Source organism: Acanthopagrus latus, chromosome 8 (assembly GCF_904848185.1).
Source record: "Acanthopagrus latus isolate v.2019 chromosome 8, fAcaLat1.1, whole genome shotgun sequence".
NCBI classification, from domain to species: Eukaryota; Metazoa; Chordata; class Actinopteri; order Spariformes; family Sparidae; genus Acanthopagrus; species Acanthopagrus latus.
In genome coordinates, this window is record NC_051046.1 from 21,797,562 (window position 1) to 21,812,039 (window position 14,478).

The window sequence follows — 14,478 nt, forward strand, 5'->3', positions numbered from 1 at the left end:
GAGCACATATATTGACCACAAACTTCTTTCTCTTGGGGCACATGGCCCAACATGACCTTATGACTCAGTTCGAAGTGGCCTTCTGGAGCACTCCAGTATTCTGAGAGCATCCTGTAGTCATTAGTGCTGCTCTGAGCTGCACGCTGCCTTGGTTAAGTGGGCAGCAAGAAATGCAAATATGGTACATTACAAAATCCCCGGGGGTTTGTGACCTGTTCATTATCACCAGCTCTCCGACTCACTAAAGCAGGTCTCTCCTTCTGGGTCTTGATAGAGATGTTTGCTCGCACACTATCTTAAGGAGCTTAATGAATAATGTATGGCAGGATTCTTCCAAAGCAGTGTACTCAAGGCATGAGGGGAGGTTGTGTTCAAGGAGGCTTATGTTTACAAAATCATCTACAATTACATTGTGAGTTTCATCTGTCAAAATTAGAACTGTTCAGAAACTCTTGGGTGGCTGGGAAGCTCTTTGAGTAAAGGCCAGTTACACATCAGTGTCAGCTATGGCAGTAGCTGTTGCGGTGTGTCCCACACCATTGGTACTTGTCACCCCTGGTCAATGCCTTTTTGGCTGACAGAATATGTAGAATTGGAGGCAGACCCTGTCAGTGAGCAGAATTACTGTTATCTGAATCAGTGCACAAGAGGAGTATCAGAAAAAGGAAGGGAAACTTCCTTTAGCCTTACAGCTTGATTTCCATGATTCCATGATTTTGTAGCAATTTCTTCTTATTTTCCACCCCTGTCTTGCAAGTTCCATTTTTAACATTTTATCAGACACATTAATGATTAGAAGTGGCTGTATAAGCAAAAGTCATGACTAAGACCTTATATTATAACAATGGTTTCTATATCTGAAGTCTCGAGCCTTCCGGTTTTCCTTTTTGAGTGACAAATACACAACACTTCTACCGGCGGTACCTGGTGGTATGGAGAGGTATGCCCATTAATGTAGTTGGTCATTAGCTTTGTTCTTTGTGGTGTGTCCAAGTGCAGAGACTGATGGCCTTTGTCCCCATTACTTCTTTGATGTCACTTTGGCATGTCTGGGCCCCAAGACCCCAACTAGTGTTGATTTACGCCTGCAGCCCAACTGCTTCATCTTTAAATCTGACTAAACTGAATCAAAACTTGAAAAAAAGAAACAGAACAGAAAAGAAAAACATGGTGGCACAATGACTCAATGATGCTTTATTTACCAGGGTGGGAGAACGTGTACGGATTTGACATGACCTGTATCCGTAATGTGGCCATGAAGGAACCACTGGTGGACGTAGTGGACCCCAAACAGGTGGTGACCAATTCCTGCCTCATCAAGGTGAGTAAAATATTGACAGTATTTTTACTGATGGCAGATGATCGATTTATCACGATGCCAGACTAAATGACAGCTGCAGACCGACTGCAGTGCAGATAAGAGTTTACATTAGGAAAGTCCACCACTTCGATCCAAACTGAAATATCTGTTAGAGTTTGATAGACACATTCATGACCCCCTAAGGATGAACATTTACATGTGTACCTTAAGTTTTACTCTGACAACATCCTTTGATCATGACTCCAAACTCCTAATAATTAAGTTTTTGACAAAGAAAAAAAAAAAAAAAAACAAGATGGCAGTGGTCGTAATGCCAGCTAAGAGGCTACAAGACAGTACTGTCATGTCATGTCATTGCTGGAGCCAATCCCAGCCTTGTCTCAGGGCGAGGGCAGGGTACTCCCTGGATAAGTTGCCAGCTCATTGCAGGGCCCTCAGTGATGAGCAATGTGGGGTTCAGTATCTTGCTCAAGGACACTTCAACATGCAGCTCAGCCTTGCCTGGAGCCGGGATTTGAACTAGCGACCTTTCGACCACTAGTCGACCTGCTCTACCCACTGAGCTACAGCCGCCCCACAAGACAGTACTCCACAAACCAATTATTGGACTTCACAGTAAATTAACACCAGCAAAACTGATATTCCCATCAACCACAGCTGTAGGCTACATCGTGTTTATTAATGATTAGCTAATGTCAGCATGCTAACACCAAGACGGTGAACATAGCTGGGATTACACCTGTTTAGGTCAACATGTTAGCATGTTTGCAGGCAGTTGTTAGCATTTAGCTCAAAGCCTGTGGTACTGTACTGTGTGTGGCATGGCAGCATTACAAAGGCTGCAGGAACCATCTGACTAGATTCAGCCTGCCTGCTGTGCTCTATCAATGCCACTGATGGCCAGTGGTCAATTCAACAGGTCAAGCCAGTGTCTTGTTATCAGAAGGTTGGTGGTTCAATTCCCATTGTCTGCATTTCGAGGTGTCCTTAAGCAAGATACTGAGTCCTGAAATGCTCCTGATGTGCTGGTCGGCACCTTGCATGGCAGCCATCAGTGTATGAATGTATGTATGAATTACTGTAAGTTGCTTGTGTACTATAAGACAAAACCATCTGCTCAATGCCCTAAATGTAAATGTAAACAACGATAAAGAATCATCTTTGTTGAGATGCAAAGCTCTCCCTTGACCTTGAAAACATCATTTAGTAGCTGTTCTGGAGCAAATGTCATGATATTCAGAGTTTACGGGGACAGTCAATTGTAGATGTTCGAATTTTCAATTCAGGGCACTTTTCATCTATGGTGGCTTTAAAGCTGAGGTTGAGAGCTCATTTTTGAGAGCAATTTTATGGAGCAGGGAACAGTTTTACCATAAAAGGTCTACGTAATAGCCTTTCTGGCGCTTTGAGAAAATTTAGGTCTTTTGATGTGGGGTTGTATGAGGTACTCACCTCCAGTCAGTGTATGACCTGCAGTAGATGAGAAGCAGTGCAGAGCACCAACAGCGAGGCTGAACATTGTACTGCAAGCAAGATGTATTTTTAGCTACCTCAAAGAAGGTAAACCTAAAAATTTTTTAGGTGTGTCTACTTTTAGGTTGCTAAAATAGGTCTCGCTGTCGATCCCGTTTATCAGTACAATGCTCTGCTTCCTTTTGGCTGCTCCACGCTGCTCTTCATCTACTGCAGGTCATACACTGACTGGGGATAACAACCCCACATCAAAAGACACAAACTATCACTTTAGCATATACATCACAGTGACAGCGGGGTGGGATCATGTGATACGATCAAACCAACCAAAACAGCTGCTAAATGGACCTTTGATCAACTTTGTATATTCCTGATTATTACCAAGGCTTATTGATACTGCACACATTTGTTCTAATTTTCTCTCTAATGCCTGCTCACTGTGACAAAATAAGGAGTAATTATACTCTGCACTGTCATACATCACAGCTGTCCCATAGAAAATGCTAGTAAGGTGGTTAATATGGACTATATAATGTAGAGACGCTGCACTATTACAGTGGTAAACCACACACATGTACATACATTAGCATTAACTATATAGTGACATTGATTGATTGCTAAACATATTGTATGCCATGCTGCAGCTGCTATGAGTGCAACCTTGCCGTGTGGCCATCGTCCTCTCACCGTGTGGATTAGAGGACTCAGGCTGCTGTGCCATGCATGTCAATAGCCGCCTGTCTAGTCCTCCTGATTGTTCTCCTTGTCATGGTGACCTTATGGCTGCCGTTGATTAGACGTCTCTGCCCCGTCTCACCTCTGTCCTCGTGGAATATTGCTTTTTGATCGCTACTTGACTTCAGCGTCACTGTCTTCACGCCGCCGATTATCAAGCAGACAGTTTTCCTTTGCTTCAGACAGCCTTTTGTTTTGGATGCATATAAAATATAAACTCAGCAAAGAAGTAAGTCATGAAAGTTTAATAAAAATCTCGATGAAGCTGATGGGAACACTGCTTGTCTTTGAGTCTTAAAAAAAGGGAAGCCCGACAACAAACAATGCTCCGCTGACAAGCTTTATTGTCTTTAAATGGATTACTGAATGGCCTCATTAAAGTTGTATAGCTGAGGAGTAGTACACATAGGACCTCGTGTTATTAAACTGCAGCTTGAAACTTTGGTAGCAACACACAGAGAAGATCATTGCCAAGTATAGTTGTGCAGAAAATAATTAATTTAACATTAACAACCTCCATGATAGTGCTCTTAAATGTTTTATCCTGCCTTTTAGCGTAATAGCAGGAGGGCAAACATTGCGGTGCATTACATTATATTGCTGTCTTAAACTTTAAAATATGACTTTGAGAAGTTTGTACTGCACGACTCCTGTAAATATCTGGAAAAGGTGTTTATGGGAGTGATTATTCTCTGAAGGCAGCAGGGGAATCTGACATCAATATCGCACCGTGTTTATTGCCAACAAACATAAGGCTCATTCCTCCACAGCAAATGTGGCATCTGGCACCAAAGCCAGCAAGCAAGCCGTGCATATTTATTAGCGCCAATGGTACATGAAACGAGATTATCACACCTCTGCCTACATGTTTACCTACAGGGGAAGGTGAGCGCCACCCCGCTCTGTTGCTCAGTCATCAAAGCTAACATGATATGCTGGCGTGGTGCCGTTCGAACGACAGTAAACCGGGATCTGGAACACGATGTTCTTTGAACCAGTGTGGAAGCAGATACCCTGTTAAACTGACGCGGAACCAGGGGACACCTACAGATATGGGGGTTGCCATGTATTGCATGTATTAACACCTGGAGCTTGTCAACAGTTAGAGCTCCCAAATGACCCCTGGTCCCCTAAGCTTGTGCTACTCACACAAGGGTCACTGGAGGTCTTTTTGGCAGTCATTAGGATCTTGACATCACCCCAGCTGGGTATACTGGTGGTCTCATGTGTTTTTGCAGGTAGAAGTTGTACTGTACTTCTTTCATGGCCATGTTGTTTGGTCTTGTTGATATATTGCATGTGAAACTAGACTGGCACTTAGTTCATACCTCCGCCAAGGCCCAGAAGTCCCCTTTTATTCAACTCAATAGAATCACTCTAAACTCTAAACCACCCATAACTGCTTAACCATAACTTAAGATCATGACATTGTAGTATCTGCATTAAATTGCATTGACTCCACCACTGCAAAGACACCAGCCACCTTAATAGGCCAGAGCTTTTTACATCATGATCCGAGCACTATTACCTGAGAAATTAGCAAAATGCCTGACCTCGCAGTGTTAGAGGAAGTAAGGAAAAGTTCCTGTAACTGTCCCTTTATTTGGAAGATAAACAACTGCCATCAGCTAACTTCTAAGTTCCTTCCAAGTTTTAAAATCTACCTACAGGCAAATCTAAAGTTTTCTGGCAGTTTTTTTAAGTCAACAAGCTGTTTCCCCTGTTTCAGATAAGCTAACCAGCTGGCGTGTTATTTTCTTAACTAGCTCTTATCAAGACAGCAAACCTAATCATAGCTGTTCGGTCTACTCCAGGGGAAAACACTTTAAAAGCAACTACAAATGTGGAGTACAAATAACTTGTAAATGTACAATCTGAACTAATCATATTCCAGAATGCCGAAGTATAACATACAGGGGGAAAAGGGGGTGATCAGAGTTTCGTTTATGTGGTCCAGATATTTGAGAGTCTGTCTCTTCACTCCAACAGGAAGTGGACATCTACACGGTGAAGACTGAGGACCTCACGTTTACCTCAGCGTTCTGCCTGCAGATCCAGAGGAACGACTACATCCACGCTCTGGTCACCTACTTCCACATCGAATTCACCAAGTGTCACAAGAAGACTGGTTTCTCCACCGGTACGCTGCCTCAGACACTGTCTTACTTTACATACAGCGTGGCCGGGGTCATGGAGTTTGTGTGGTTGTGTAACCATATTTAAAGCATTAGCGCTACAGTGATGTATTACAGAGATGGTAATTATAATCTAAAAAAAAAAAAGAATTCATCTCCATTTTATCACCAGCCTCCACACAGAGAGATGAGTACAGTTTCAGATTCAATATCACCCTTGAGTCTGCTTAAAGTGCAGCAGAGCAGGAACCCTACCGAGGCTGTGGGTGCTCTCAGTTCCTTTTTAATTTGCCGTCTTCCCTTGATTGCTTCAGTGAGCCCTGTAGACGGCAAATTTGCAATGTAGAAGAAGCATGACCTTCTGGTTCACAGCAAAGGAAAAATAGAAATTGAATGACCTGAAGTTGGAATTCAACAGCTCTTACAGCTGGTAACAAACGCAACTCAGCGGATGAAAGCATGAACCACTTAGCAAGTAAACAAAAAAGTGCACATCGGGATAGTTTAATATTATGAGAAGATAATCCTTACCATATTTATGTTGGCCCTTTAAAGGGGCTCCATTGAACTTCAGTGTTGTGCTGGAAGCCGGTCGTCAATTTATGTTAGCACACTCCACTTCTAAACAAAAGTAAGCCCCCGGTGGTCTGTTAGCGGAGCAGAGCTGTCCTGCACTAAAAGAAATCCACAGTCCAGCAGCATGAAACGCCTCAGACAAATCGTCCACAGGTTTGTATAGGCAACCGAAGGAGACAATGAAGGTCACGATTTCCACATCATGTTACAGTCCCCTTACATGTCGCCTATAACAAAGTGATCAATACATGCCATTTGCTACAAATTGTTACATAGGCCCCCTTTAGATATGAAAAGATGGGTGGCAGCCGGTCAGCTTTATGTGAAGACTGGAAGTAAGTGGTTGGAGACTCTCAGATGATAGCATCGCCCTGGTTCCATCGACAAAACGCCTATGTGACTTCCCCATCAGATGTTGGATTATTGCAGAAAGTAAGCTCTGTGGTGAACTTAAGTTTATGATAGTGACACACTGATAATCTTCACAGACAAACAAACACTTTTGTGATCATTGTAGCGTAAATTGAATTGCGGGAAATTAAAAAGGCTGATTTGAGGCTATAAACAGACATTGCAGCTACATTGTGGTCCCGTGACTTAAACGTCACCGCCAACAAGCATCTCACCGCACAATGACCATACACGTCTTCCATAAACTGATCAGTGTACAAGTTGCAAAGTTATCATTTTTTTGCAACTAAAGTCGCAACTGTAAAGACGGATTAGTGAGCAGATGAGTCTCTGTGTTCCACATGATGACGCAGAATATCAGCTTCTGTAGTCTCATATAGACACTTGTTAGCAACAGCCGTGTTTAAGACATGTTACCGCTTTGTAATTAAATTGTGGGACATTTCGTGATGTATTTTATGTTGTAGAACAAAACCTTTAAATATCTTAAGTCTGTGGTAACTAGTGTTGCACCGATACCGATACCAGTATTGGACAGGGCCCCGATCGGCACTAAAATGGTGGTATCGGCATCGGCGAGTACCAACAATTAGGGCGCCGATACCATTTACCGATGCTGGTGTGACAGAAGGCAGCCTTCTCTCTCCCGACACTAACTTTTACTTGTAGAACGGCTATGCTCATCACGCTCTGTGTTGTGTTATCACACGCGATCACTGTGCATGCCTGCCAAGCACGCCAATCAGCTATCGTTATTGACCTGCTCCAGACCAATGAGAGCGGGCCAATAGCCACTCTTAACCAATGCCGGGGCAGCTTTTTCATGCGGAGGAAAAACAAACCAGAAGAAAATGTCGGCGGTGTGGAAATACTTCAGCATAGATACGGTGTCGAGTACAATAGCTATATGCAAGACTTGCGGCACGAAAGTTTTGAGAGGTGGAGTTAAACAGACCAGTTTCAATACAATGAACCTAATAAAACATTTGAAGAATGAAGAAACATGTGAACAAATACAAAGAGTTTGAGGCTGCAGCAACTGCTAGCAAGCGAGAGCAGGGTGTACAGCAGCAACAAACTCTGGTCAGTTCATTTCGTAGCAAGAAGTACATCCAAGTAGTATGCAGCTCTTCATATAAATGGTATCGGTATCGGTATGGTATCGGCATCGGCCGATACTGCACGGTCAGGTATCGATATCAGATCGGGGCCCAAAAAATGGTATCGGTGCAACACTAGTGGTAACCAAAGACCTTTCAAGCATTAAATCCAAACCCCATTCAAAAAACTCATTGACTTTGAGATGTGGGTAAAACTCAGCATTATTTACTGCAAGGGAGTAACAATGAAGGAAGAAGGGAGGACATAGCTGGGCCTCTTCTATATAAACTGGATCCAAATTTCATTTTATTGGACTCAAAACATCTGCAAGCAAACATTTTATGTGGAACCAAATGCTCCCAGGGGCCTGAAATCAAGACCCTCGGTTGAAGGACAGCTTCACTCTGCACTTGTGGTAATTATGTTGGTGAAGTAAAACAGGGGTAACAAGCTCAAAGCATCCCATAATATACAGCGGTCCATCAAGCTTATCGCGTTCCATCCAGTTGGTAGCTGCCTAGTAGTGGTATGGGGAGTTTCTGTGTTTAGAAATACCTCCAGTCACAGATGAAAGAGCATTTTTTCCAAACCTGGTTTGTGTTGAGGCTCCGAGGGCACCTTTCACAATAAAAGTCACGGTCTCTATACTGTAGAGCAGCTCAGATCAGGCTGATCCAAACAGTGCTGGGTTGGAGAGAATGAACAGTGTGAAAATCTGTGTGTGACTGACCTCTAGTGGTAGTGCCACTGTAATTGAAATGAAACCGTGTATGTGGTACAATGAATGTGTTGGCCCTTTGGCTGTCAGGTGAAAGCATCACCAGGACTGGAACAGGAAGAAAAAGTAAAGACAAGATGTATCAGATCATTCCCTAACCTCATCTGTTTCCACCATACCAACCTCTCGTCTTTGGGTTTTTCTGTAAGATTCTCCGTCAAATAAGTTTTTCATTTCATCCCAAAGCCAGGGCCTGCCATCGATTTCCCATGCAGTCCTGCGAGAAGTATCGTATCAGACGCACACAGACTCACAGCCAAGGATTAAACAGCAGGCTGGGGTCAAAGATGACAGCTCATGCCGGTCAACGGACATGCCCTCTTATCCACCGAATTAGCATAAGAAACACTGAACTTTGTCGAAAAAATACTGAGCAGCCAGCCTGTGCAGCAGACATGCTGATTGGCAGGCCCTTTTATCTACAGACTCACAAAGAGCTCATCTATGAAGGCAGAGCTACCACGCCGCACCAGGACGGCTGGCAGAAAGTCGATCTAAGCGCCACTGACCTCATGAATCACGGCCGGGCGATCAGTGATGGTCAGGGCACTGGGGAGTCTCACATTTATTTTGAGGCTTGTGTGTTGGACTTTTTTTATTTCTCTGCACACACACACACACACACACACACACACACACACACACACACACACACACACACACACACAGATGAATGTAAGGTAGCACAATAGATACAAATTGGAACTGTGGCGAAAGAAGATTGACTCGAGCGACAGCGGCGGGGTCAAGAACGCAGTCATGCATTTCCTCCCTTTCACTTCAGCGCTGTCATCTTGAACTCAAGTGGAGCCGCTGGCTGTTTTTGCACCATCGCTTCACAACAGGATGGACAGGCTCAGTTCCTGTCTCTGTCTCTCTGTCTGGTTTGTGTTTATTCTTCATTCACGTCAGGTAGAGACTGTGTGTCTCTGTTAGCCTCATGATGGACTGACAACACGCTCAGGGTGTCTGTCTGCCTTCTGCCCAGTGTTCTAGAGTTCACATCCTCTGTAATACTGAAAGGGCTTTATATTAGTGGATAGAGATATAACCTTTGCATCACTGAAAATGGGATGACATGTTTACTTTTGCCTTACATCTTAAAGCTTTAGTTGGTGTGATTAAAACTTTGTTGGTTCAACTTTTGGATCAGACACCCTTTGTAAAAGGTGAAACTGTAGCTAATGGCTTTATTAAAGGTGCCATATGTAAGTCTTTCGTACAAGCCTGATGGCTTCTTGATCTTCCCTGACACCTCTGTCGATTTTATCTAATTTTTTGTTTGTGCAAATAAAGTGAAACAAACACTGATTAAAGCTATAGTGTGTAGGATTAAGTGGCGAGGTTGCAGATTTCAACCAACTGAACACCCCTCGTCTAAGCCTGCCCTACAGTAGTCACTGCAAAAAAGTAGAAACATTGAGGCATACAGCAGTCTTTATGGAAGAGGACCTGTTCCCTCTGTACATATAAAAAGCTAATTTTAAAGGGTAAGTCCACCCATTTTCTGTGGCTAAGTTGTGTTGTGGGTAATGTAGGCCCCAGGTTTTGAATAGCATGTAGAAAAAAGGTGATATCTCTGGTTTTCATGCATTCATTTTACTCAGTTGTTTTTAAACTTTTCAGTGGTATACAATGCCAGTACTAGCCTGCTTTTCAAAACCTGGCTCCTGTACTACCCACAGTGCAACTTGGTCAATGACTGACATCACTGAAGGCAATTTATCAGAACACCTGCGGCGCCCTCTGGAGCCACAATAACCTTTATACTAAGTTTTCACATATGCAGTGGTTCTCCTCAGGATATGTAAACATGCATTAATGTGTAAAATAGGTAACAAGACCACCTCAGTTCTCAGTTTCAGGGGGTTATACACTGGTGAAAATATCATCCTGAATGTTTTATTTTCTTTCTTCCCTTAAATATCAATAAATGGTTTATTAACCATGACTAAACTCAGTGGTAAAAACTGATAAAAACCCTTCTGAAAGGCTGTCTTATTAGAAAGTGGCACTGCTTAGTTACAACATTAAAATAGCTGATGTTCATGTTGAAAAGTGTTTTTCTGTGTGTGTGTGTGTGTGTGTGTGTGTGTGTGTGTGTGTGTGTGTGTGTGTGTGTGTGTGTGTGTGTGTGTGTGCGTGTGTGCGTGTGTGTGTGTGTGTGTATGTTGCAGCACCCGATGCTCCGTACACCCACTGGAAGCAGACTGTGTTTTACCTGGAGGACTACTTGACAGTGCGAAGAGGAGAAGAGATCACCGGCAGCATCGCTATGAAGCCCAATGAGAAAAATGCTGTGAGTATAGTACAGTCTCATTTCCGTATTGTGCAAGTAGCATGTGTAATTATACCTCAGATGGTGGTGGGTGGTGTGTTTAAGTGATGTCTAGTGGCAATACATATATAATACAAACACAATATAAAGAGTGTCTGGCAGTGTGATTGGAGCCCTTATCCTCTCTGAGAAATGATTCATTTCCTGCGCCTGCTGGCCCACAGCAGATTGTTTCCTCCTCAGTGCTGGATGGCGGTCGGGCTAGCCAGCCGCACTGCAGTGACTTCCAGACAAACAACAACAGATTCTATTGTTGACCTTGTCGGTATCCTCTCCTCCTCCTCTGGGAGAGAGGAGTGGGTCTCGCCCCCTTCTGTTGTCTAACACAAACAGCCTGTGCTTATTTAACATCATGTTCGGCTGCCGGGTCAAATTGAAACCCTGATAGCACTCTCTTTTTTTTATTGAAGTATTTGCTCAATCATTCCCCTACACCCACCCACCCACCCTCTCTGAAAACCACCTGTCTTTTCTCCCACCCCCCCCTCCTCCCGAACCCCGCAGCGCGACTTGGACTTCACCTTCGAGCTGGATTTCAAAGGACAACTGTGTGAAGCGGCCATAGCTCACGACTACAAGATGCGTTAAGTCCGACCGGTGGGGGGGGGACTTTGGTGCCCCATTGAGTACAACCCCTGAGCACCAGAGGGAGACAGAGACACTCCCATGACCCCAGACGATATGAGAGGGGCGTAGAGAGAGAGAGAGAGAGAGGGAAAAAAGACCAGGCCAAAGACCAAGCAGGGGCGGCCCCACTGACAATATAACTATTGTCATACGACGAAGGCAGGAAGTTACTGATGCCGACTGTTAAACAATCTTGAATGTAACACTGACGAAAAAAGAGGTCAGGAAATATTTTCTAGTCTTGATGAATGTTATTGATCCTTGATGTGAGTATACGTGTGATGGAGTGGCGTACCCGTGTGTTTCTGTTCAGTATTTGTTTTCCACAGTAACCTGAAGGCTCTGGAGGGTTAGAGCTCATTGAATTTATTATCGTTATTGTCCATATTTTGCTATAGGTAGCCGATTGATTTTAAGGTGTAATTCTTATGTCATAGTACTGTACTGTAGGGGAATGATTAACAGAGAGGTGTTTTAATTCATAGCTGTATCAATTTAGCGTTGTCGGAGAAAAAACAGCCAAGGACAAACCTGCGTAGGTGTGTGTGTGTGTAACGTGAAAGGTGACATGTGTTTGCATTGTCGGTGTACTAGTAGCTTCCTGTGAGTGTGTAATAGAAGGTGTTGGAGCTTGCGCTGTTTAGCCCGGACTCCAGATGTGTTTGTGATGTTGACATGCCAATAACATGCCCTCCCCATCCTCAATGCCTTGACCAAGTGCCGAAGTGCATCTAGTTTTTTCTTTTTCCGCGCTGCTGCATTCAGCTTTTTTCAGTGGTTCCATGTATAGGCGCTAGCCACTCTGCTTCTTTAGTCTACATGTGGATGTGGTCTCCCTCAAGCGATCTAACTCAACATAGCCCATAGCAACGAGCTCCGATGTCAGATAATAAAGACACAGTCAATAAAAAGTGAGAGTGCTTGAAGATCTGCACCTGTATCTTGGTTTGAACCTAATTACATCAAGAATCATGTTCCTTGCAGCGTGCGTACAGGTAGGAGTACTATCACACGGCGTGATACCAGAGTTTACAGACCGTATCTCAGTCTAAAACTAACTTGCACAGTTACAACGGGACACACTGCAGTGTGCTGGCGCCAATGAAAAGGATCTTTTCACTTCACCTGTGCTCTTACTTAAGGTCAATGCCAAGGTGCCCACTAACGGGTTTTCTTCAGACAAGATGTGGATCTTGGCAAAGGCTACCTTGAATAAAACCTCACATTAAAGGAGACCTATTATGTATTTTCTTTTTTTTCCTTCCTTTAGTTAGTGTTTTTGTTCTTGTGCACGTAAAAGAGGGCTAAATCCGCACTAACAGAAGCTCCTCTCTCCCACAGAAAACACTGCTCCTTAAATGCCTCGTCAGTAGTCCCGCCTTTAATTCTGATACTTACTAGTTTGGCACGTACGAATTGTCTCAGACAGAGGGGGAGTACAGAACTGCAGCACTAGACAGAATGAGGAAACTGATGTGTTTTTTGAGCACTACAGCATGTAAACGTGTACTACTAGATACTCAAAAATCTATTAAGAACCAAGCAAATGAGCATAATATGTCTCTTTTAATGTTCCTCAAATATCCACAACAAGATTTTCCTATGAAGACATTTGGTGATATATTATCTGTCCCAGCTTGTGTTCTATGATCGTGTCGAGTTCAGAAACAGCAACAACCAGCCTCAGTTCCCTCGTCTTATGTATTATACTAAGGCCTGAATGAATCTTTGCAGGGCCGTAACCAGAATATACAGTGCAAGCGCTTGTGAGCAATGGAGGAACCTAGATAGTTTATGAAGAGTGCAAATAATGCTACTAACAATCAACAACAAGTGCAGTATCAAAGTATGTGCTGCCTTCTCAGAGCACAGATCCTCTGACCCTGTGTGTTAGTACAGAGCGCTGACTGGTACAAATAAGCAATACAATATGAGTCACTAATGCTAACGATCAATTGCACATGATAAGTTATTTATTAACACGTTTAAGGAAAACATATGTCTGATGAAAACTTGGCTGCTCAGAGCACACAGACATGGTTTGACGTCTATTTTATAAGTCATACAAATTCTGATAAATTGGCATGTTAGTTCCAAATGTATTACTATCTTATGGAGAAATATACTGAATATGTTGTTTCACATATTGTCATGTCGGCCTCAAAACTGAATAAACAGCAATGTCCAAACACCTCCACTGGGTGATGCTGTGTTTCATTGTAACAGGAAGAAAGAACTTCGCCGAGCCATTTAACAACATTAATCATTCTTTACTTCTTTTTTTGCTATTTACATGGTTTATATACATTAAAGTGATGTGCAAGACACTGGCAGTAGTGAAGCACTAATGACCATAGTGCAAAAAAATAAAATCTAAACTTTAAGTTTAACTCACTCAACATGTTTTGTGACACCATTTTCAGAGAATACTCAGCACAGAGGAAATATAAAATAAACATATATTTTACACTGCTGGTCTTTATGGAACAAATAATGTTCTGTATTTTTTACAAAACATGAGCGTGATCTAAATATAAAACAACCCAACGACATGTGGCACTGTTACACCAAGAACAACAAATTACTTATCAGTAATAATGTACACAACGAAAACACCCGTAAAACAAAATACTATTAGATGTGACAGCCCCGCAGCAAATGCTACATTTTACACTAATAATGTTCAGTTTTTCATGACTTAACCACAAGATAATGTTTGCATTTTGAGGGGACACATTATTTCTGACTGTGCTGCTGTCCACTAGGTGAAGACTCTACGACACCTGTGGAATATCTATCTGCCATGTCCCATGACACCACAGCTAAACTTGGGCTTAACAGTGAAATCAGATCTCTTTCTCTCTCAAAAAAAAACCCAACAAAAACTGAACAAAAAAAGCTTCACATAGCTAGTGTTTACTGCAAGGCTGTTTGATAATGCATTTCATTTCACAATTGTTCATGTTACTGTGTCTTTGTCATG

The 14,478-nt window shown here is 42.9% G+C and overlaps 1 protein-coding gene across 1 annotated transcript in view; it reads left to right on the forward strand.

Moving 5' to 3' along the window:
- The window catches only part of LOC119024709 (protein arginine N-methyltransferase 8-B), a 28,763-nt gene extending 14,394 nt beyond the window's left edge, over positions 1–14,369 (forward strand). The window contains exons 7-10 of the mRNA XM_037107722.1: positions 1,206–1,321; positions 5,519–5,669; positions 10,708–10,829; positions 11,373–14,369. Coding sequence (XP_036963617.1) covers positions 1,206–1,321; positions 5,519–5,669; positions 10,708–10,829; positions 11,373–11,456 — 473 coding nt within the window. The 3' untranslated portion in view covers positions 11,457–14,369. The remainder of the gene's footprint in view (positions 1–1,205; positions 1,322–5,518; positions 5,670–10,707; positions 10,830–11,372) is intronic.
- The last annotated feature ends 109 nt before the right edge of the window (positions 14,370–14,478 follow it).